The 25,205-nt window shown below is 42.8% G+C and overlaps 1 protein-coding gene across 2 annotated transcripts in view; it reads left to right on the top strand.

The window, feature by feature from the left end:
- The window catches only part of DNAI4 (dynein axonemal intermediate chain 4), a 31,862-nt gene extending 11,655 nt beyond the window's left edge, over positions 1 to 20,207 (top strand). The window contains exons 6-17 of one of the 2 annotated variants that reach the window (XM_006277424.4): positions 125 to 264; positions 1,502 to 1,666; positions 3,332 to 3,526; positions 5,399 to 5,673; positions 6,127 to 6,213; positions 9,233 to 9,384; positions 10,482 to 10,639; positions 11,542 to 11,663; positions 13,697 to 13,795; positions 14,658 to 14,884; positions 16,654 to 16,807; positions 19,735 to 20,207. In XM_006277424.4, coding sequence (XP_006277486.3) covers positions 125 to 264; positions 1,502 to 1,666; positions 3,332 to 3,526; positions 5,399 to 5,673; positions 6,127 to 6,213; positions 9,233 to 9,384; positions 10,482 to 10,639; positions 11,542 to 11,663; positions 13,697 to 13,795; positions 14,658 to 14,884; positions 16,654 to 16,807; positions 19,735 to 19,785 — 1,825 coding nt within the window. In that variant the 3' untranslated portion in view covers positions 19,786 to 20,207. The remainder of the gene's footprint in view (positions 1 to 124; positions 265 to 1,501; positions 1,667 to 3,331; positions 3,527 to 5,398; positions 5,674 to 6,126; positions 6,214 to 9,232; positions 9,385 to 10,481; positions 10,640 to 11,541; positions 11,664 to 13,696; positions 13,796 to 14,657; positions 14,885 to 16,653; positions 16,808 to 19,734) is intronic. The other variant, XM_019489169.2, reaches the window with a different exon arrangement.
- Positions 20,208 to 25,205: the final 4,998 nt, after the last annotated feature.

The raw sequence follows: 25,205 nt of genomic DNA, 5'->3' as shown, positions 1-25,205 counted from the left end.
CAAAATTCCTCTTTATTGTGAGAAGAAGGAACAGTAGATTTGCACAGAGAACAAACCTGTTCAACCTGTAGTCTTAATATGGACAGTTTTTTTAATTTGTGTTAACACTGAATGCTTTTTAAAGGGAACGGAACAAGGCTTATATAGAGCTCTGTAAACACAGAGCTGGCAATGATCGCTTTGTGGAAAGGATGATGCAAACTCTTAATGGAGCCCCAAAAAATAAAGAAGTGCAATGTGACAAAATCTTTACAGAGGACAAAGGTAAATTATTATTCAGAAAAGTGGTCAATATGGATAATGGTACTTGGTAAGAATGGATCCTATTAAATATTTTCTATATTTGCTGATTGTTACTGTGGTAAGAGAGAAAATTAGGAAGGCCAAGGCATGATCTGCAACGTAACTGGCATGGGAGATAAAAGGCAATAAAAAGGTATTCTAGTAAGTGGGCGTGTCTAGATGCGCAAATGCTGCTGGATGGGTTTACTCCTCAGTAATTTACTGCAGAGTAAACTCACCCTGGGCAGGGACCTACATGAGCAGGCATTTGGGCGCAGCCTGGGACTGGCCAGGAACTGTCCCAGTCTGGGGCTGGTCCCAGCTCCGTGCCCGAACTGGGAAATTGAGGCATGGGGCTTGGAAAGAACTGCAGGGGAGGGGCAGATTGCACCCTCCTGCCCTGATTCTTTGCCCAGTCAGGGGCTTGCTGCCATCTGCCCCAGTGGTGGATTAGGGTAGGGGTTTGGGACCAGCCCCTCCCCCGCAGCGCTTTCCAAGCCCTGTGCCCCAGTTTCCCAATTGACTTCCCAGGCTGTGCAGGGAAGTCTATATGTGCAGCTTGGGGCAAGCCGGAAACTGTCCCATTTTGGGACAGCGGCAGCTCTGGGATGGCATACAGAGGGTGGGCAGGTGGTCGTTGCATGTGGGTGAGCTGGGAGGGGTAAGACAGCCATGGTCCAGGCAGTGGTCAGCATGGCGGGGCAGCAGGGCCAGCATAGTGACCAACAGGAGTGCAAGGCACTAGTTGTCACTGCCATGGGCAGAAGCAGAAACAGCCATAGCATGAGAAGGCAGAGGCAGTGAGGAGAGCACTGCTGTATGCTGTCCGTGTGCTGTGCATTCTGCTTCTCGCCTGGGAAATGGCTGGCCAGAGAGCAGCAAGCAGGGCTGGCATTTGAAGAGTGCTGCCGGCAGCTGTGGCCAGAGCTGGAGCTCCCTCAGTGGCGGCTGGGGCCTATTGCAAGGCCCCAGAAAGTGGAAGCAGATTGGTAGCAAATCTGCTTCTGCTTCCCTGCACATGTAGATGCCTGCTTGGCACCATTTACTCATGAGTAATTTACATGCGAGTAAACTGGTGCCGCAGCAAACGTACGCGTAATTTGTCAAAACAGTTTGTCAAAACAGAAGTGTCATTTGCTATACAAAGTCTAATATTTCTGTCAATTATAGCTTTTATAGTATATCTTTAGAAGTAAAATACTGTACAATTAATTTCTAGGAATAATTGCCACTTCCTGGGACTTGTATGATTCTTTTAATGCCTTGGAAACTACACTTATACCATCAATAACAGGAGGCAGCCGACCAACAAGTGTGAGTAGCAGTAAATCTGTTGTGACCAAAGATCATGATCGTACCACATCTACAACTTCTACCGACAGAGGTAACTTTTTTCTAAGTTTAAAATTATGCAGTGTTTGCATCCTTAAAGTTGTGAGTATTGTCTGTGCTCTCTTGCAAAGTAAAATTATATTGAGATCATGTTCAGACTGTACACTTAGCACTATAAATTAAGGTAAGGCTATAACAAGATTAAGGGTATATATATAACCTTACCTTTGCTCTTTTTAGGTAAGTTCTGTGATGGTTACATGGTCACTACTACAGCTAAAAAGAAACACAGTATTCCATCATATATTTTTTTCTAGTCTTAGTTACACACTCTAATATTGTGGACTTCAAGACAGTATAAAAAAGCATGGGGAACAGTCACATACTATGTTTTAGACAATGTAGTATTCTGTACAATTTTTAATAATTTCCAGGAATACTTAGCTATATACCTTTCTTCTGATTTTTACTGGTCACAAGATTATAGTCTATATTACAGGAAATAGCAGCAAGCTTTTAGCTCAAGCTGTAAGCAAAAAAAGACTTAACTAGACAGGACAGCATTTGTCTATCCCTTGAGTGTTAAATAATCATCAAAGCCCTGTTACCTCTTCCAGGCAAGGACCAGATAGGATTCCCTTTGCAGCCTGTTGTGGCTTCTCCTTTAATTAACCAGAGGTGTTGCTACTGAATGAGGTGAGACCACTCTGGTTTATAGGCAGACAAGGTTCTTTGGGTGAATCTGATATCTTTTATTAGACCAACTTAAATGGTTGGGAAAAAAATTTCCAACTATTTAAGTTGGTTTAATAAAAGATATCAGATTCACCCAAAGAACCTTGTCTACCTGTGTCCTTAGGCCAACACAGCTACAACCTACATCATCTGTTTTCTCACATTTACTTTCTAGGGTGCTTTTGAAACACTTATAAACCTGCTGACCCAGGTGCGGGGAGACTAGTACAAAGAAATGGTTCTCTCTTTCTCCCTCCTGGCTTTGTTTTGCTTCACAGGCTTAGTCATACAGTTGTCATTTTGCTTAAAAGAACCCTTTCAGAATCAAATAGCAGACAAATCATATTTCCCTTTTTTCTCATGTTGCTAATATTATCTTAGATTATTAAAACTGGGAAACAAAATGAAAGCATGCCCTTCCCTCATTCATGTAATATCTTTTTTGTACTGCACTTAGTTTCAACAATGGACATGTACATGAATGGTTTATTTTTGCTTTTGCTTATGATTTTACTTCCTGGGTCTCAAATATAAGCCCAATTTTGTAGTAGTTGAGTTATAAATATTGCATGTGAATGGTTAAATCTAAGCAAAAAAAATCTCTTCTTTTAAAATATGTATATGGGAAAATCTTATTAAAGTTTACTTTGTCTTTTAAAAAAACCTTAATTTGGGGTCTCAATTATTTTGAGTGATCTCTTCAACTTTTATATCTAAATAAAGGGCTAAAATCTGTCTTTGATGTGTATGCATATGACTGGGTTGTACATATATCCTAGAACAAAATTAAGTTCCAGGAGATGGTAGCATAAGCAGTTTGTCTTATAAATATTAAAAAAGAGAACTAAAGAAAAAAAGTTGAAGTTAGAGATACTTGTTGCTCATAATAAGCTTTGTTTATCATACCTCTCCCCAGTTTTTCCCTGCAAAATGTAGTGAATGATTTAATATATCTACTTTTTGAAATATTATCTGTTTCCAGAAAGTACACACTCTTCTATAATCGATTTGGAAAGTGTTATTCTTGCCAAAATTCAAGAGGAGGAGGAAGACCATTCAGAAGCTATATTAAAATCAGAGAAATTTCAGCAGGATTTATTTGTTATGGAAAGGATTCTAATGGAGAATGTTTTTCAGGCCAAACTTGCAGCTTACCGGCAACTTCCTGTTCTTATAGGTATTTTTCTCATTGGATAAGTCATTGTCAAAACGAATCTTTGCACATTATCAAAAACATCAAGTAAATGTTTCCTAAATCCAAACTATGTACAGAAAAACAAGCTCTTTTGGCAAAGAGGGCAGGAAGGGTTTGTGAAGCTGTATGATAGGGCTGAACAAGTGATTCTTGAGTTGCCTTTTCTCCTTCATTAACAGCAGCAAATGAAGACTTATTTACAAGTTTCTTAATATACTTGGTTCCTGAAACTCAAGATATAGATTCTATTTAAATATGCTCTTTTGGTTTTACATTTCTGCACCTGAATACAGAGCCTTTCAACCTTAAAATTCAGCCCAGATTATGAGTAAATGTTTTAATCCTTTAATGGCTTTACAGTGTGTATGAAGAGGTCAGTTCACTGCAGACCACAGGTTGCACTATTTGGAATCATTGTGTGGAATCTTAACAGAAAAGCCAAGGACTAAGTGGGCTAGGAGACTGAACTACCCCCATGTCCAGTAAGGGAGGTCTAATTAAAAGAGGAAAGAAAAATATTTATGGTGTAAGGAAGCTGCCTTTATTGTAGCTGTTCATTGCATAGATAGATTTTCTTAGATGAGGTCAACCCAATATTCTCTGCAAGCAACACATTAATTTTTCAGACACATACATAACTTTTAAAGATAGTATCAATAGAACTTTCAGTCTTAATTTTTGACTCATTTATATCCAAGTCACAAAAGTCCAATCTTGCAACCTCTATGGTACACAGTCCCTGCATTGTATTTTCTTTTGTTCGATACTTCAAAAGGAGGGAAATAGTTTCAGGGGAAGATTTCTAAAGCTCAAACAGGAGCTAGATCTCCAATCCCTATTGCAAATCTAGACTGTATGCATGTTAGTTGACAGGAATAACTTGATATCCTTTGCCAGCTGACAGAAGTTGTGAACTGTTGAGAAACAAAAGACTCTATAACCAATTAAGTAAAAATATAATTTACACTTATTTTTGATAGATGCAGTTTCATTTTAATTATATTACAATCACCTAGCAATTCTCCAGCATGGATTCCTAAAGTTTGGCATCAAAACTGAAGAATTCCTTAACATTTCATAAAATTGGAAGTTGGAAAGAAACTTTGTTTCCCTGGGGAAAAGCTATTCCCTAGCTATCTATCAGGTTCTTAGAAGGCAGGGTAGATATGCACCTTTATAGGAACACTTTGCAGGAAGTGTTCTGAGTTACAACAATCTTTGAGACCAAATAGAAGTTCACTGTTGGTTCCAGGGGGCAGGGGAATCTAGCTACTGGCTGCGAGCCTGCAGCTGGTTTCCCCTAGCAGCGGCCTCTTCTCCCTCCCAGCCTGTCCCTGTTTTCAGAATGGGAGGGGGGAAAGGGAGCAGAGTGAGCTCATTTTAGGGGTTCCCCAGCTGGCACTGGAGAGTGGGGTAAGTGCATTGGAGTGCCCCCACCTTGTTGCGTGGGTGGGGGTGGGGTGGGGCCTCCAACATACCCACCCCACCCCACCCCCCAGCAGAGGCTGAAAAAACCCCAGACTGAACTCCCTCTGCTCCCTTCCCCACTCCCATTCTGAAAACAGCTCAGAGGTTGGCAAGCAGGGAGACACAAGTTACAGAAGATGTTCTGTTTTGAAATGTCTTCACCTGAACCCTCATGCATTGAGGTTTCAGATTTTCACCTGATCAGCCATTTTAAACAGTCTACAGCCATGCACTTGTGTTTGGTCAAAGCTATAGACTGCTTTCTGTGGCCAAATCAAGTGAAAATTGTCACTTCTGTCTGTGTCCTAGGTTTCTAGTGAGACTGAGCAGGACTACAGATCTATGAAGTAAATATGATTGAGGTTCTTCTGGATGAATTTATTTTAGAACCAGCTCTTGCATCACATGTTGGTGAAAGTACAAGTGAAGTACAAGTAGTGGAAGCACCAGCAGAGGCAGAAGAGGAAGCGGAAGAGGAGGAAACAGAGAAAGAAATACTTTCTTCTGATCTTCCCACTTTAAGTAATGCATCATTTTTTCTGGATTCAAGTGAAGCCCCAGAAGAAGTCTTACCTCCCAGTTTGGAACGACTGTGGTCTTATACATGTGACCTGACTAGTGGGCACAATGTAAGCAGCATGGCTTGGAACAAACTAAATCCAGTAAGTTAACATATTCTTCTAAACTTTTGGGAGTATTGGATACATAATTGTCAAGATAAAAATACAAGCCCTGGGTTTCATATACTACGCTGGAACAGGGCGTGAGTGCAGGATGGATGTGTATCAGATGATACCTAAGCGAGCTCAGGTGCTAGACATAGTATAATTGCATTAGCACAGTGCTCTGCCAATGCTAATATACTGTTTCTCAGCTGGGTTAACTTGCCCAGAGTGCCGTGCTAACCTATTTATGCATGTTTCAATACTCAGGCTAACTCATTCAGAGTTAAGTCAAGTATATCAGCACAGCACTAGATTGTACAGTGTAAACCTATCCTAAGGCATAGGCTTTGTATTCACAGTTAACTGTAGGCAGGAAGATATTTAAAAATCTGGGCCAAAATTTTTACTTAAACTGAAGTATATTTACCAATCTGTGCTTTTGGTTTTTAGGATCTTTTGGCTGTTGGTTATGGACAATTTGGTTTTAAAGAACAGAAGAAAGGCTTGGCTTGCTGTTGGTCACTGAAGAACCCTATGGTAACACAGAGCTAAAAAGTAGTTCAATACAGTTGTTGTTACTTTTGTATATTTGCTGTGATAATATTTGCCTTAATTAGTATAAGATTATTTAATTTCCTATTCCTGTTTGCCTGGTACAGTTAATTGTTTGTTGGCTTAGAGTATGTTCCTTCTGGAGAAGGGGTTTTGGTTATAGCCGTGTTGGTTTACGGACAGGCGGGCAAGCTTCTTTGGGTAGATGTGATATCTTTTATTAGACTAACTGAGTAATTGAAAAAAAAGTTCTTTGCAAGTTTTCAGGCACAAGCACCCTCCTTTAGGCATAGGGAGTCTCTGCAGTTCTGAAATCTCTGCCCCTTTCCCGCTGCTTCCCACAGTCTTTACCTTAGTGTAAGAGTATGCTACTTGGGCTTTGTTCCCTGCCAGGTCATGGAGTACGGCACTTGGAAGCACAGCCCTTGCTGGGCCATGCAGCAGCAGCACTGCTGAGTGACTGGGCTGGAGACAGTGTTTCCCTGCACTCTGGGCCCAGGAGGGAATCCAGCCTGAGCTGGAGCAGAGCTGTGTTCTGACCGCCAGTGTTGGGTGGGTAGGGAAGCTACTGTGGGTCTGACTCTTGGCCTGACCCAGGCACAGGGCCAGAGTCAGAGCCACAGCCTGTTCCCCGGCTGCCCTCCCTCCCACTTTCAGTACATGAATCTAAGATGAGGGGATTTTTCTCCCATGCTGACTGGGGGGAAAAACCTTGTCTTAGACTTGAGTAAATATGGTAACTACTATCATTCTGATGACAGGATAATAAAAACCTTGGAAGCTAAGGCTCTGTACCATTCAGGGCAGACAAAAAAGAACTAGTAATCCACGCTGCCCCATAGTACTTGGCAATGTGCATTAGATTTGATCTGGATGAGGTGCATGTAGAAGTAACTTTGTGCACTTTCATCCTTTCTAGTGATGCTGCCAACAGAAGTGGTAATTGTGCTGGTTTTGTAATATAGACAACTGTCCATGGGGAACTGAACTCATTTCCATAGACCACCAGATAGCTAACAGATGATAAAAAACTGTCAGTTAATACCAGCTAAAGCTGGGCAACCTATCAGTGCGAAGCTCCATACCCCATTTCCAATCCCCAGGGCCTTCCTAGACAAGATTGTTATTACGTCAGGTAGGTCCAGGTGTATAGATCATTTTATAAAGATTTTTCTACTATGGAAAACACTTAAACATGTCAAATGTAAAAACTAATTTCTTTATCTTTCATATTTTTCCGTTATTTTTCTCCCACATTTGTTAATTACTTAAGATACTGTATTTAAAATTTTGTGTTTCCCCTCCCTAGTGCACTTTCTTTTCTGTAATTAAGTTATGCTTTGGCCTGTATTAAAAAAAAACAAGTATTTTAAATTCAGTTCCCAAATGTGACTTTTTTGTAATATTTTAAAGAAACAACACATTTAATAGATAGTTTTCTTAAAATTTCTATTTGGAAAGTGAACATTGCCAAAATAAATGTTTTGAACTAAAAACATTTAGTAAAGTTTTAAACATTTAGTAAAGTAAAGTAATAAAGTTTAAACATTTAGTAAACTCTTCATTTACCATGAAGAGTAAGGGGTTTCTTTTATAACAGAACGATTTCCATTCAAATTGTAAACATTATCAATTTTTCTCAAAAAAAAATGTTCCAGAATCAAAAGTAAAAAGCAATAGCTTCAAATTCTGGTGTTTAAAATATAGTTTTGAATATTTAATGCTGGCCAAAGTGAGGACATTAATTTTTATTACAGTAACTTGTATGATTTAAGCCAGTGATTCTCAACCTATTTGGACTTGAGGCACTCCTCACTGGATTCAAGGCACCTCCATAACTTTCGTAAATTGAATGGCACCCAGTTTCAAAAACAAATTTTTAGATTACAGTTCTTACTTCCTTGCAGAGAGAATGTGATTCTGCAGCCTAGCACTGTTTATGGAACTCACCTGAATGGCAGGAGTCTAGCCTGTTAAAAGAATTATTTCTGTTGGTTGTCAAAGGCCCCCTTCATAAAAAATCCAGAAACAGGCCTTGCAGCAGGGACCAGAACCCAGAACTCCCCCTTAGCTTTTATTTATACAAACAAATGAAGCTAAGGGGGGCTTGCATAAAAGTCACATATTCTAACGCGTGACATATATTTTAAGTCACATGTTTAAATATGCAGTAAAATGTGCTGAATAGTCACAATCAAATAATAGTGATGTGCTTACATACTGTATTCAGCTAAAACTCTAATTTAGAGTCCAGAATCAATCCTATAATTTGTGGTTCTTCTTTCCTCTAACACGTCTTTCCTCAACACAGTTGTTCTATTTATGATAGCATGAAATTAACAAATTCAGTAGATCACCAACAATCATATTACTTGCATGACTCCTACTGCTACAGTATTTGAATGCTTAACCTTGAAAATCAAGAGATGACGTGCATTGAAATACAATTATGTTCAGACAAATAACCACTTTATTTCTGATAACAAGGACTAAATGCAGTAAACTTTGGTAGAGTTGTGTCCATCTTACTCCAAGGCTAGAATTCAGTCCCACATAATCTACTTCTTTATCTATAAATCATGCTGAGTAAATTGCATGAACCTAGTAATTCATTGACTACTAAATTACTTTAGATTGCAGTTTACTTCCAACTAACTTTTTGTTAATTAGAAAAGAACATAACTTAAAAGCAGAGAGGTTTAAATAATTTTAAATTGTGAAGGGCAAAATTGGAGGAAAGTTTTGGTTGTGTAAAACCAAGAATTTACACATAAAGGGGACTGGAAACCTACTTTATGCAAACATCCAGTTTTCCCAGAACACGAGCTCATAGATGTAATGCAATTTAGGCCCAATCTAACTTATAGTTTAAAAGTCAAATTTGTGCATAGCTTTATTTTCAATTTTAATGTTCCATGATTGTCCAAACTTTTGAAATTGTAGGTAGTCTGGCACTTCAGTGAAGACATTAAATTAACATGTGCTATTTTTTCCTTCTGTGCAGTGGCCAGAGCGTATTTATCACTGTGATCATGGTGTTACCGCTTTGGATTTCTCTGTAGCAAACCCAAACCTTTTGGCAGTTGGAATGTACAATGGTACAGTTGCAATATTTAATGTACAGAGTCAGAATCCCACTGCAGTTATGGATAGTAGGTAAGACTGCAGACACCCCATCTTGGACCTCGTTTCCTCTCTCGTTTTCTTAGTTGTAGACATTCCACTTCTTCCATCCATTTGATGAGTGAATAGTAGAATGCTTGAATAAACAGATTCAGTGAATACTCAGAAGTGCTGGACAATTTAACTCTAATCAGCTTTGTATTTCCAGAATGACTTGTAACATCTAAATAGTCGCAGTTCTGGAGTATTTCTTGAACAGATTCTACGGGTGTGGAGATTGTGGGATGCTTTTTGATTCATGTAAATGGTCAGAAAGGACTAGGTTGGGCCATCCTTCACATACTTACCCTTTTGGCAATATCCACCCAGTTCCATGCATGCTGCCATTAATTACTCTGTAGGATTATTAATATTAAGTCTTTATATTAAAGTAACATCCAAAGGCTGCTGTCAGAATGTGTGCCCCAATTTACTAGTTTCTGAACAAAGACAATCCCCGCCCTGAAGGGGTCAGGGTATAACACCTTGGCTTTTTAGACAATAATGTGGCTCTGTGATGGAAGGAAATAAGCCATGTACAGGTGCCCTGATCTAGGTTAATAGGAACTGTAGAGACAGTGATAGAGTAGAGATGATTAGGGAAATATCTGATCTGAACTCAACTGCCTAATTTGGGGCATAATCCTAGAAGGTGCTGACTAAAGTCAGTAGAAGTAGACATTGCTCAGCTTGTTTCAAAATATGTTCAGGACCTTACATGATCTAGCCCCTAACACATTTCCCACTTATTTCAGTGAAAGTAGATGGTTTTCAAAGAACACAGCATCAACACAACGATAGAGGCATCTAAAGGAGGGAACTTCAATCTTTAAGTGTCATTCTTCAATTCATGAAGAATTCATGAAAACACATTCTGGAATAGAAACAACTTTTCAAAACAATTGAACCATATCTTTTTTCTCATTAAAATGAACCATTTACGAATATTAAAATAAGCATCTGACAAACAACTGAATGTTCCAAATATGTGCTCTTAAATGTTGCAGACACTGATGTCACTATAGTAAGAGCTTTTCCAGAGGTTTCTTATTGTTAATGTTAAGTTTATTGTGTGCACTCCTCTGTTTCAGTGAATCTTTAAATAAACATATAGGTCCTGTATGGCAGCTCAAGTGGATAGAACAGGACAGGGGTACAACCGGAGATGACAAAGGAGAGGTATTAATCTCCATTTGTGCAGATGGAAGAATAACCAAGTGGCTTATACGGAAAGGACTAGGCGGCACTGGTAAGTGCTCTTTGGGGGGGGGAGGAGGGGGTTATATGGGGAAATAGTGTGTTTTCTCATATGCAACATGCATTTTCCCCCCAAAATCATCTCCTCCCCAACTTGAGGAATATGTCTTAAGTGGGAAAGTTGTTTCCTTCACTGGAAAAGAAGCATGCCTGGGGCCACTGTGCATGCCATGCAGCTGCCCAGAGGGCTGCTACTTGTGTTAGGCTGGGTTAAGCCTCTCACAGCTGAGCACCTGTGCCTGAAGCAGGAAGTGAGTAGTTAGTAGTATCCTGATGAGGCCTGTGATGCAAAAACAACATTTTATTTACAGGAATTATACAAAGAAATACTTGTGGTAAAGAACTAGCAGTCTTGCTACTGACCTTGCAAGAGTCTGTGGTCTAACCTTGTGCGACAGAGTAAGTCCTTCTGGGGAAAGAAAGTGTCCAGGAAATGTGGCATCCCAGGAGATGATTTGAGTGAGGCATCAGGAACTTGCTGTTTTACCAGGAAGTTCCTGCTGCCTGCTGTTGCCTTACCCAGACTATCTCCTGGGATGCCACACTTCCTGGAAACTGTTTTTCCAGGAACACTTACTTCATGTCACACAGTTGGCTGTGACCCTCAGAAACACTTTTTTTTCTACGTTCTGTCTTCCAAAGCAGGGTGCATGTTTTGTTTTGGTTTTTTTTTTATTTTGGGGGGGGGGGGGGAAGGGAGGGGATATTACATGAGAAAATATGGTAATGATTGCCTAAGTACTTTATATTGCAAATTTCCCCATGTAAAAAAGCCCTAGGTAAAACCTTTCAGAGTTGTTAAACATTCTAACTACTTGTGAATTATCCAGAACATTATAATATACTTGTATCTTTTTCATGAAAAACAATTTCATTTACTGTACATTTGAACAGATCTATTGAAACTAAAGCGAATAGGAAGTGAAAGAAAAAAAATAACAGGTGAAAAAGAAAAGAAAAGTGAAGCTTTGATATCTCGGCAGGCTCCAGGAATGTGCTTTGACTTTCATCCAAAGGTAGGTTCAGGAATTGCATCATGGCTAAACTTTTATCTAGCAGAACTAAATGTTATGGGCCAGATCTTCAACTGATATAAGAAGATCAGGCCTATACAAGCTTACACAAGGTGACACTTTGACCTATGTATTCTAACAGCCACCATATGTTGTGATTATCTGTTTTCCTGACATATGAAAGAAAGAAGGTATCACTTTTACAGGCTCAATATATTTATTCATAAATAGACTGTTTCTTAGCTCAGCCTAGCCAAATAACTGTGCCTTTGATTTGTTTATGTTAAGAATTAATGTATTTACTCCTAATACCAATCCACGTAAATTAGAGAGCCTGATTCCTGGTTTCCTTTGAGCTAAGCCCACACAGGAACTCGGCTGCATGCCACTTTTACAGCTCCTGGATACTGAAGACCTAAGTTAGTCAGCTCCCCAAATTAGAGCAATGTCCACCTGTAAATGAATGAAAGTTTCAGAATGGAAGATGCGTGGCCTCAGCAGATTAATGTGTTTTGCCTTTACTCATTTAGCTGGAGCAGGGGTGGGCAGAATATATTCTGCAGGATGAATCCGGCCATGGTGGGTATTTGTCTGGCCTGTGGCAGGTCCCTTGGTCCCCTGGCCCAGGCACAGTCCAGCCATGGTGCATCCTGCTGCCCTTGGGCACACAGCAGGGCTGAGGCTGCTCCACAGCTGGACTGCTTTTCTAGGTAGCCCAGGTGGCAGGCAGCTCCTTTCAGCTGCCACCACCACAAGCCCCAGACCCATGCTGCACAGCCTCAACCTTGCACGCCCCACCCCTGCTCTGGGCTCACCCATCCAGGCTCAGCAGCAGTAGCACAAGGCAGAAGCTGTTGCTCAGCATGGCGATGTGGGGGAGTGGCCCTTCTTGCTCCCGCTGCCAGCAGTTCCCCGCTGCAGCTGCTTAGAGCCTACATGGGGTTGCCCTGTTTCTGCTCAGTGCTGTCACCGCTGCTCCACGGGGCAGCCTGGAGGAGGTGGTGACTTTGACATAAATGCAGGACAGCCCTGTACGGGCTCCAGGTGGCTGCAGCAGGGAGCTACCAGCAGCAGGAGGGACCACTTTCCCCCCCATGCTGCACAGTCCTGACCCCATGGCGCTCTGTGCCTGCTCCAGGCTCTCCCTCCCAGGCTCAGCAGTGGCAGCATGGGACCAAAGCTGTTTCTCAGTGCAGGGTAAAAACAGCCTCTTCTGCTACTGGCAGCCCCCTGCTGCAGCCACCCAGAGTCCGTGCAGGGCTGCCCTGGGTCTCTGCTGCTGTCACCACTGCCTCTAGACTGCCCTGTGGGGCAGTGGTGGCAACACAGAGCAGCCTTGCATGGGCTCTGGGTGGTTGCAGCAGGAACGGCTGGCAGCAGGAGGGTGATGGGCTGCTTTCTCCCCATGCTGAGCAATAGCTTTTGTCCCGTGCTGCTGCTGAGCCTGGGCAGGTGAACCTGGAGCAGGTGCAGAGCGTGTGGGGTTGGGGCTGTGCAATGTGGGTCCCTGCTAGTACCATGGGGCGGCAGCAGACAGAAAGAGCCACCACCGCCGCCTGTGCTACCTAGACAGGTAGCAGGTAGTCCACCTGCAGAGCCACCCCAGCTGCACTACATGCCCAGGGTGTGGTAGGAAATGCCACAGGTGGGTGGCGGTGGGGCAGGCTGGGTCAGAGCTGTGCCCAGTTCCAGCCGATCCACTCTAGCGGGGGTGAGTCTGGAGTGGGTGTGGGGTGCGCTGGGGATGCACACTGCTGGCAGTGGGGGGAGGCGCTGCAGGATGCAGAGGCTCTGAGCTGTTGTGAGGCAGGTGTTGACAGGCTCTGGGGGGATGTCCACCATACCCTCCCCCACACACAGTCACACACCCCACAAACACTGCACCCACCCACACCAGAGTGCTCATGGCATGGTCTGTCTGTCAGAACTTAAAATCTGCAAATACTGCTAAATAGCTTGTCACAAGGGCATGAAAAAGGAACAGAAATGTCAAACGAGATAAATCCCAATGTAGGTTATTTGTATTTTTGTTTCAGGATACTAATATATATCTGGCTGGAACTGAAGAAGGGCATATACACAAATGTTCTTGTTCATACAATGAGCAGTTCCTAGAGACTTACAGAGCACATAAGGTGGGTAGTTTACACAGAAAAAGTTGCTGGGTCAGCTACATCAGAAACAATATTTGATTACACTGAACAAGTTTAATTATTTCACATCTTATATTCATCAGATAACATATTGAAACATGGATATTAAAACCAAAGCTGCTTTTCTTAGGCTAACAACAAGCTACAAGGTATAAAGCATTCAAAACTCCTTTGGGTATTACCTTCTTCAATATACAGATTATTTAAGAATTGCTAATCATGGACCATTTATTGGACCAACTGTATAGTATTATTGGTAACCCTGGCAGACCCAAGATATCCAACTCTGGTACTCTTGCTGAAGTGCTACCAAGATTAATACATTTCATTACTGTACATTTGATCCAACAAAAGATATCACCTACTCAATTCCTTATCTCATATTTTTTTCTGGAACATTATGGCTACATCACTCCAACACTAGCTGTAAAATGTTTAACAATACAATAAGTTTGCATATCTATTTATGTCTCATCCAAAAGATTGCAGTATTAGCAGCAGTTTCTCCTAACATCACTGAATCAAAAGTGACTCAAAGGGAAAAGTAAAATCACTACCGAATCATCAGTATCACCCAAATACTTTTTGCTCCTAAAAATAGAGCCCTTCTCTAGTTTTTGTTATGCTTATGCATGTGTGTGTACATGTATGTGAAAGAGGTAGAGAATATAAACTTTAACTAATGATCATTAAAAACAGAAGGCAATTAAGTACCTAACTCTTGAGGAAAGTCAGTGAATTTTGAGTGCCAAACCTCATTAGACTTCTTTAACCTAGCTTGAAAGTATAAGTTCTGGAATAATTCACAATCTTTTTCTTTCCCCACCTTTTCTTCGATGTGAAGGGTCCTGTGTACAAGATTGCATGGAATCCATTCAGCACTGACATGTTTTTAAGCTGTTCTGCAGACTGGAGTATTATTTTATGGTGCCAAGATTCAATTAAGCCACATTTAACTTTCAGCTCCACCACTACTGTGGTTCATGACATTATGTGGTCTCCCAAATCAGCCTTTATTTTTGCAGCGGTGAATGAAAGTAGAGTGGAAATTTGGGACCTTAGTGTCAGCACGTAAGTAATAATTCTTCTCGAGGAGGATTCTGACATAATAGAAGTACAGTATTGTTATCATTAAATATTTCTAGTATGTTTGGCTGTTTACAGACATAAAAAAACCTCCAAAACGGCACTTAAAACTGCGTGCCCCTGTGCCGAGCCCAGCACATGCCCAGAAGAGGCATCATGTTAGTTGGACCCAGCTCATCCAATGGCTGTATAGATTGGGCACTTTAGTGGGGCTTTTTTGGTGTTTTTATCCAATAGCTGATTGAATCAGCTATTATAGTGTGAAAAAGCCTCGCTGAATCGCCTGAACTATACAGATGCTGCGGAGCCAGGTTGAACTAGAACGCTGTTTCTTCCAGTAAAGCATGATTTTTTTTTAATCCACATCTGTCAGCACCCATAGTGCCTGAAGGATCCAATTAGTACTAATACCTGATGATTATAATTGCAAAGCATATATTTATTTGCATATAACTTTATACTGCATCCTAACACATCAGCTAGCTACAATAAAGTGTATATCAGAGCACCTTTTAATAAAAGGGTTAGTGACTGGATGGCTTAGGGAATTGATAATTGTACAGATCCTTTTCTGCTACAAATCATAGATGCTATCATTTTCGTGGATTTTTAAAAAAAATTCTTGAGCTTAAATATGTTGAGAGTTTTACAGATAAGACACCAGTTGCAAAGGCTAGTCCCCCTTCAGTTCATTGCACTGATGCAAATTGGGTTTAAAGTTGTCACAATACAGTTTTTTGTTCACATATACTTGTGGTAGTACTGCAAACCTGATCTTCCCAGTGTAAATGCCTACAACTAGTGTAAAACAGTGGAGAATTAGGCCCTGTATAGTGTTTTGCTAAAACTCAAATTATTTGTATTACAAGAAAGTAAAAATTAGACAGTAGAACAGATAATATTTTAGGTAACCAGGGTATCTGGGCTGGTAAGAATGCCTCATGCCTCCTGAGGCTGCAGGGGGTGGCAACTGCCCACAGGCGGTGGTGATGGTGTCGGCAGCAGGGGCATGGTGGTGGTGAGGGCAGGCTGAGCGGGGACCACCTGCAGGCAGCTGCGTTGGGCGGGGGATGGCGGGCACCGAGCAGCAATTGGCGACCGCTGGCAGTTTCAGCAGCGGCCAATCTCAGGGCAGGCATGTGCACCCCCTATGTGTCACCAATGTTGCCTGGTAAGGGTTGAGAACTGGCAAAATGCACTATCATTATTACTTGGAGTTTTAAGAGTTTTGTTCATCCCGAGTAGGGGTGCTCAACCCCTGGCCTGCAGGCCAGATCCAGGCCCTGGCACTGTCATCCAGCCCCAAAGATCTGTGGGGAGTCCTGTGGGCTGTGGCACACAGATTGGGCTCACAGAGCAGCTCAGGGCTCAATCCTGATGCGTGGAGGCTGGGTGGGGGCAGCAGGAGGCCCATGGAGCCTGATCCTGGCTGAGCTGGACAGTATAGCTTCTGCACTACTTCCACCCAGCTGAGATCATGCCCTGGGACCTACACTGCCTCCACCTGGCCCCATGATTGGGTCCAGTGCCAGCACTTGGGGGAAGCATGGGGCGTGCTCGACCCATGGATGAGCCCTGTGCCATTCAGCTGGCCCAGAGTATGAGCACACTGATCCAGAGCATAAAAGTAGAAGGTACTGCAGTACTTTATTTATGTTTAGACTACTGCTATAATTATGTTCTGTGATGTTAGGAAAATGTCTATTTGTTTCAGTTCTAGTAGATATCAACATAATTTCATTCTCTGTTTGCAGTTTGGACCCCTTAATCATTAGTTATGCCAACCCAGGGGTGAAATTCACAACTTTACTTTTTGCTAAAAACACAGACTGCCTTCTAATAGGGGACAGTACGGGACAAGTCAGTGTGTATGAGTTAAGAAATCTAACGGCTTCAGATTATAACAAGGTATGACTCACAGGTGCCCACATGTTTATTTGGCTACCTTTCTTCAGAAAAATGTTTCTCCTAAAGAATTAAGAGTAAGGAAGATGTAAATAACAAAATATGTTAATGTATACACGAGTTAATTTCTGAGTGGGCTCCTGGTCTTATTCATGCATAAACACTAGGATTTTCATGAACCAGAACATGAGGTCAGCTTCAGGCCTTGTAGTCTACTTGCTTGAAAAACTGTAGCCAGAAGATGAACTGTTCGGTGTAGCTTTTGCACCATGTTCCAAAAGCTGCAGAATGTGCTTATACGCTTCAGGTTCTCTATAGGCCCGGTTAGAGAAGCAGCATTCAGGGTGGAGGCAGGAATCATATTTGATCACACCAACTGCTGCTCAGCTACCCCCGCTAGATTGAGACACAATTGTGTCTCAAGCATGACTCCATGTCTAGCTGACAGTGCAGGGAGTGTTTGCCCACTCCTGGCCAGGCAGAATATAGGTTCACACTAATGCTGTCCTTTTCTTTCCTACAAACTTGTTGCACCTGTAGATCTCATTTCATACCTACCTACTGATAGCCAGCACAGATCTGTGCTAAATTACCCTCAGGCTCCTCTGTGGTAAAGGGATATGCTGATTAAATCAAACGGTCCTGCCTACCTTTTCTAATTTCCAGAATTCTGCCAGCATCTGGGTATTCCAGTAACTTTCAGCATTCACATTATGGCGTAGTCTGCACATGAACTGACAAACACATTATCTAGTTCTGTGCTCTATACGTGGTAAAAGCATTCAGCTCTGTCATTGCCTCTGCCACTCTGGACAAGTCACACTTTCTCTGTGCCACAGTTTCCCAATTTGTAAAACAGCATGAATAGTGCCCATGGTAAAGCCCATGAAGTTCTGGTGTACAAAAGTAATTTTGAGGAAAAGAGAAGCCTAAAGGTGAATAAGAATATTTGACCTGAAGGATTAAACAATACTAACTTATTATTATTGGATTTACCCAAATCCAAGATGACTTTGACTTTATGACTGCCCAGTAACTAGATTTTGGACACAGAAAATTTACACATTTTACATGATTTTCCCTGTCTAGAATCTAATTATTGGAGGCTTGTCTTAAATTTGTTCTCCTCACGACTGCAGCAGAGAAAGCAGCAGCAAGGGAGCAGGTGCGGGGGGGCAGGTCAAGTAGTCTACCCCTGCCACCTGTCCCCCCACCCCTCACTGCCCACCCTGCTTTCCCATGGTATCTGTACCTGTTGGCACCCGCCCATCCCAACCCTGCCCCCACCATGGTGTCTATGCCTCCCCCGGAATCTCACCCTCTACCATTTGTCCCTCCTTCCACCCAACCCTCCTGGTAGTGCCTGTTCCCCCCAGCGCCTGCCCCCAATGTCACCTGCCACAGCTAACTTTCCTTTCATAACTCCAGCTCTGGTCTGGGGCATGGAGCACAGAGTACATACTGGCTCCAGTCCCTGTCCAGCCACATAGCAGCAGCTGCAGTGGTAGCAGATCTGGCCCCCACCCTGTCCATGGAACCATGGTTGGAGCTACAACAATTCACTGCTGCTATTACATAGCTGGACGAGGGCCAGAGCCAACATACAATCTGTGCTCCATGCCCTGGGCTAGAGCTGGAGCTGCAACAGGAAGGTAAGCAGTGGCAGGGGGATAGGCAGCAGCAGCAAGGGTGGGTGGTAACAGGGAGCAGAGGCTGCACAGGGCAGGTGGCAGGAGGAGCAGCAGCTCCAACTCTGTCCTTGAGCACATGGAGGACAGAGTACGTGCTGGCTCTGGGTTAGAGTCAAAACTGTAGGCACTGCTCTCCTGTCTTGTACTTGAATCCAAGACAAGGGGCATTTCCCCCATGTTGAATGTGGGGGAACCTCTTCTTGGATTTGAGTAAATATAGTATTACTGTCAAACCCCTTGTGGTAGGTGCTGCACAAACATGGAAGAAAAAACAAGTGCTTGCCTCAAAGAGCTTAGAAGCCAAATAATTGTTATTGTACTTTGAAAAAAATTATTAAGCTTTTTACTACAAGCTATCCCTGTAATGGCATAAGATTTCTCTGAAGTCTAAATATTTTAAGCATAGATAGTTCGCAGTAAGTTGGAAAGGAAAGAAAGGCCAAGGACTGAGATTCAAGAGATCTGTGTTTGGTTACCAGAGATTTCCTGTGTAATGAGCCTCTGTGCCTCAGATTCCAGCTTTTGATAAAGCTTTCTCATATTCATTATCTTGTCTACATTTTGGGTGTGGATACACACCCTTTAACTTTAACATGGAAGAATGAGCTTTAAAGTTGTTTTTAGAGTTGTTTTGCTGCATTTGAATCATTCTTAGCTTGTTCACACAACAGTTAAAATGTAGGAACTGCTGCCCTTTTGAAATTTCCCCTCTTGAAAGCGCTCCAAGTCTTCATGTGTCCACACCTCTCGTATTAGTTTGTTGGGTAAGCAATAGTTTCTTTTTAAGTTTGTTTCGGTACAGTGCCTAGCACACTAGAGACCTACTATTTGTAATATATATGTTACTAATGTTAAAGTGAAAAGTCAACATTTACCAGGCCATAGCATTTTTAAGCATAGTTACTCAACATATAGTATCCTGAAGATTAATCTCCTTTATAAATAAAGTTATTAAAGGTATAAGTGGGCACCTGGAAGTATGATGTAGCAAATGCATTCCACACAGTCCTACCTGTCCTGAAATCCTATTTCAGCTATTTCTGAAAGGTGTTCTTTAGGTAACAGTAAAATCTAAAAGGACGCAGCCAATACCATACTAGCTTAGCTATTTTTTCTCTTTATTTCTATTATGTAGATAATAGACATCACTTCGTTTGTAAATAGGGCTTTTTAGAGCATTTCATTCATTAAAAACACAATTATAATGCAATACCATATGTTATTTTTTCTCTTTTACAGGGGGAAGCTTTTCATGATATTATTAGCTCTGCTTTAGCTAATGGCTACTGAGGATACCTCTCAGCTGGTTGTAAAGGAAAAGGCTATAAATAATGTTATGTGTTTCCGTAGATCCCAAAGCCTCCCATTTAATATTGCATCAGGAAAAAATATCTTTAAATGTAATATTACTTAAAATACAGGGTAATGATTTTTCTGTCATTAAAATGTATCTGTCAATTCACAGTGGTTAGAAATCTTTTTGAAATAGCGTGTAATACCATGAATTTTCCTCAGAAATCCCTATCAATATATTCCAATCAAGTACAGGTTAAATCTCTGGTATGTTCTTCTATACTATTGCACAGGAAAATAAACTGCCTTATCACTTCCATAGTTCCCTACAGTTTTTGGAAATCCCATATCAAGTAAAGGCAATAATCTCCTAAGGCTGGAAATTAAGTTTTTGAAATAAAAATGTTTCCAAGCTTGTACAGATGTGCTTCTGCTTCATTTTTCTTCAGTTCCATTGGATATCTCATTATGCTTAAAGTAGTCAATAAAATTCTTCTTTCCTTCTTTCAAATTAGAAGTGTATAATTTAGTAGAAAGTATAAAAGAAAGTACAACTTTACGCTATTAGACATGTTCATGAATTAATGAAATAGGTTGTTTTTACTTCAGTGCGCCACGACTTCCGGTAGTAAAGATGAAGCTGCACCAGAAGCTGTATCTACATTATAAACCTACCATGATTATAGCACTGCTGAGTGACAATGCCAGTAAGCCCACTCCCATCCTGATTAGCCTTGCCCTTAGCCTTGCATGGATACACGTATGCAACTTCCAGTCAGGGAGGCAGGCTGCATGGAGGAGTGTGGCATGCTTGAGCACAGCTGTTAGACCCAGGCAGTCTGCCACCAAATAGACTTGACCTGTACCACGCAAGCGTTGGGTTTTGTTTTGGGTTTTGGTTTTTTTGTTTTTGTTTTTTTTTGGGAGCGGGGGGGCAGGATTTGCATGTTGGCCTGTTAAAATGTTGAAAATGGAAAGCATCCATATTGTTGGCTTGAAAACAAAAGTTCAGGTTATATCAGAATGGCTCAGAAAGAGTAATAAATAAAGTTACTATGCAGACAAAAAAGAAACTCAAGTTTTTAAAGGAAAAACGTGGCCTATAAGCATCTCAACCCAATTTTCTTCCATAACTAGGTGATTATTTTTATCAGTGGAGGGAAAACATTAGATATGATATACCTCAACTTTAGCAAGAATTTTTACACTGTTTGCCACAGTACTCTCATGAGCAAACTAAGGAAGTGTAGTCTAGATCAGTGGTTCTCAACCTGTAACCTGCGGGCTGCTTGTGACCCATCAGCACACTGCCATAGCCAATGTAACATCCTGTTAAAAAAAAGTAAAGATGTATGACAGTTAGAAATGAGAAGTATTACAGAATATTGATTTGTCTTGCATTACTGTCAGATAACAAATACAAAGCATTTTTAAACGGATACATAGGAAGTAAGTTGTGTGCATGCGGCTCACATAACACACTGAGAGGTGCAGGTGTGGCCCACTATGGCAAATAGGTTGAGAACCACCTGTCTAGATGAAAAGGCAGGTGCTTACCTGGTTAGATAATCAAGCTCAGAGTGGTCATCAATGGTTCACTGTCAGACTGGGCGGGGATGTGAAGTGGAGTTCCCCAGCAGGCGTCCTGGTGCCAGAGATTCCCGGAGGCGGGTGCACGCTTGGAACTTCTCTGGCCTTGTCTGGTCTCTCTGAGAGTGTGCCCTGGATTGGCTTCAAGGTTAGAGGGAAGCCCTGCCTCCTTCCCATCCTGATGTCATGGTCTTTTGGTTCTTGAACCTCCATGGGGGTTTTTTGTGGCCTTGCCTTGGGGAAACTAATTTCCAGGTCAGTTCCTGAGAAAGAGATTTTACCTCTCGATAAGTGAGAGTTGTAGCCCGAAGTTCCAAGCAGCAAAACAGCTGGCTCCTCTTCAGTACAGGCATTTATTGGAGAAAGGCCACTCGGACAGATGTTCTCACCCCCGCTCCAAAGTGTTGAGCGGTCCTTCTGTCACCACTCCAGCCCACATAGCTCTGAGAGCCCAAGTCACTTAGCTGTCTACAGTTCGCCCCAAAACAGCTTGGCTGGTCTCTCTCTTCAGACTGTCTCCTGATCTCAGGTCGTCATGCTGTTTCCTTCCTGCTTTGTTAATTGTCATGCTTATCTGGAAGCCTCCTGAGTGTTGCTTCTCATCCCCACCTTGTTAATTTGTCAACAAAGTTATTCAGTCTCTGTTGGTGCAAAAATCCTTGTCTTGTCTTGTCCCCCAGGTCTGCCGCTCTACTAAACAAGGACACCATTAACCAGGAGTGTCTGATTATTTTGGCTGGAGGATTTGGGGGAGCTGTTGCAGGCTGGAGGTGGGGAGGTGCTGACCTGGCCTGGCACAGTGGAGGGGGGAGGGGGACAATTGATATTGTCTGGCCTGGGCCCATCTACCCCGAACCCATTGCAGAGGGTGCTGGACGGAGCGGGAGGGCAGGGTTCTGTAGAGACCAGCCCAGATATCCCAGGCAGGGCATGCTTGGCTGGGTGGATGGGATGGAGCTGCAGGCAGGCAGGGAGCAGCACCCGGAAGAGGAACCAGCGGGTGGGGCCCAGGGCTGGGATTACAGGGCAGTGACAGTGCAAGACGGGGGCCTGGGGCAGAGCTATGATCCTCGTTGCAGATCAAGGGTGGTGCAGCAAATGGATTAGGGCTCTGCCCTGGGTCCTGGCCCCACAGTCACCATCCAGCAATCCTGGCCCTGGCCTCTGCCCACCCATCCCATTCCTGGATGTGGCTCCCCAGATGCCTGGCCAAGTGTGCCCTGCCTACAGGGACCCTGCCCACCTGCTCCATCCAGCAACCCCAGCAGTGGATGCAGGGCAGATGGGCCAGGGTGGCCCAGGCAGCAGGCCTGGGTCCAGTGATGGTGGACAAACTAGTGGTAGCAGCATAGGCAGGGGGAGAAAATTGGGGGGGGGGGGCAGGGCAGGGCAGGGCTGAGCATACGTGCATGTGCGCACATGCCTCCTCAGTGGGAAAGTGTGGGGCAGGGGGAAAGGAAGTGGGGCTGGGCAGGGATTTGGGAGAGAGCAGAGCAGAGCTGGGCCCAGGATCGGGTTCAGGGATGGGGCCAGCTGCATCTGTGTGGCTGCAGCTTCCCCATGCCCGGGATCATTGTCTGGTGCCAGCGCCCCCTGCACCAACAAATCCAGCACCCCTCAGGCTTGCACCAGCCCTGGCTGCCCCTACACACCAGCCCCATTCCCAGCCCTACACCGCTTGGGGGGGAGCTGGAGTGGGGCCGGCCTTGATTGCACCACCAGGCCAGAGGGGACAGAGCCCCTGGGACCCCAGCGCCCACCCTGCCCTGAGTCAGAAGAGTCCAGCACAGCTCTGGCCCCAGCTCACAGCGGCAGCCTGTCCTGCCCCATGCAGATCTGCAGGCTCACGCCCCCATGCCACCCAGGGTGCGCATAGCAGGACGAGCATGGCTGGACGATCCGCTCATGGCTCAGTCTCATGCCCCACTAGCTGTGCAGTGCCTTCCCCTCCCCTAGCCCCAGCCTCACTCCCTCCCCACCCTTGCTTCAGCCACCGGAAGCCCTCAACCAGGCTGTCTTGTGGCCCTACCGCTGCCCTGCATGGGGGGGGGAAAGCTCCATTAGTCACCCCCACTTCCACCACCTATGGGTGGCAGCCAGAAGGAACTGCTGCCGGGGTTGCTGGGAAGTGGAGTCCAGCTGCTGCACCGCCCCTGCCCTGCCGTGCACCTGGGGACAGCGGAACCAGCACCATGTGCCATGGCCCAGGCTGCCTCTACACCTGGGTCAGTTATATTTCCTTAGTGGGCCAGATCTGGCCTGCGGGCTGTATTTATCCCACCCCTGTCATTAATCCTTTTTTCCTGTTTCCTTTTTTCCACTTCTTTAAGAGAAGCCAAAACGCACAATATTATAATAAGATGAACACATTTAAAATAGAAATATCATAAAACTCTGTCACATGGTCTGTCACACCCAGGCCCAGTACTCTTTAATATTTTCATTAATGACTGGGAGGATGGAATTGGAGCGCTACCTTGATGGATGGCACCAAGCTGGGTGGCATAGCCAGGACTATCAGGATTGGGATTCAGAATGACCTTGCTAAAGTAGAAAAATGGTCTCAAATAGAAGAAATTCAGTAAGTGCCAATCCTGCTCTTAAGATGGAACAATCAAATACCCAAAAATAGACCATGGAGCGACTGGCTAGGCTGCACTACTGCTGAAAAGAAACTGGAAGTTATGGAAAGCTAAATGAGTCAGTAGTGTAGTATTAGTGCTGAAAAAACAATACCTTACTGGAATGTATTAATAAGACTTGTATTTAAATAATAGGAGACAATTATTACACTTTTTGCAGCACTAGGGAATCATAATGTCCAGTTTTGGAGACCACAGTTCAAGAAAGAAATGGGAAATTGGAAAGAGTCCAGAAGAGAGCAACAAAATAGCAGTTTAGAAGACATTACGTACAGAAAGGTTGTTATGAACAGGGCACAGATCAACTCTTCTCTGTGCCCAGTGGGACCAGGACAAGAAGTAATGATCTTGCCTAGCAATAAGAGAAACTCAGATCAGATATTAGGAAGACCTTTCAAACTATGAGGGTGGTCAAGCATTGGAGCACAGTACCTGGGAAAGTTGTGCAATCTACATCATTGAAAGTTTTTAAATTTAGGTTAAACGAACACTTGCCTGGGATGAATGGTCTTGCCTTGAGCAAGGAATTGGATTAGATGACCTCCTGATATTCCTTCCTGACCTATTTTAATATTATTATATAATTCTATATTAATTGTAGAATTATATATGATATGATATAAAGAATAAAGGATATATTCTTTATTCTATAGAGAAGTATATGTAAATTATTAATAATATAATTATATATTTATATAATTGAATACATACATACATATATATGGCCTATATTAATATTATACATGTATAATATTATACATTATATTAATTAAAATGCTGTTAGCACAGGGCAATATTAAGGACCAACAATAAACATGGGCATATATCCAGACCTTATCGTAAACACCACACTTCAACACTGCATTATCTTTATATGTAAAATGTCATACTTGTAGGCAAAACTAGTGATCCTATAAGCAACTTTAATACAACTGAAAAGCAGTCTAATTACTACTATAATGTTGGAAATGCTTCCACACCTCTTTTCTTGTAATTATTCTAACCAGAATCTGCTTCTGAAACATCATGTTCTTTTTTTGAACTTTCAATATGATTTTCAGGGTTGTTGGTTGTAGCCATGTTGGTCTAAGGACATAGGCCAATGCTTTGCTTTTTCACAGACCTGCATTTTGCATATTGGCTTCTACTCCCCTATGGGGAACACAACACCAGCAGACTCTCCCT

This window comes from Alligator mississippiensis, chromosome 5, assembly GCF_030867095.1.
Source record: "Alligator mississippiensis isolate rAllMis1 chromosome 5, rAllMis1, whole genome shotgun sequence".
Lineage (NCBI taxonomy): Eukaryota > Metazoa > Chordata > Crocodylia > Alligatoridae > Alligator > Alligator mississippiensis.
This window is presented reverse-complemented; position numbering and strand designations above follow the sequence as displayed.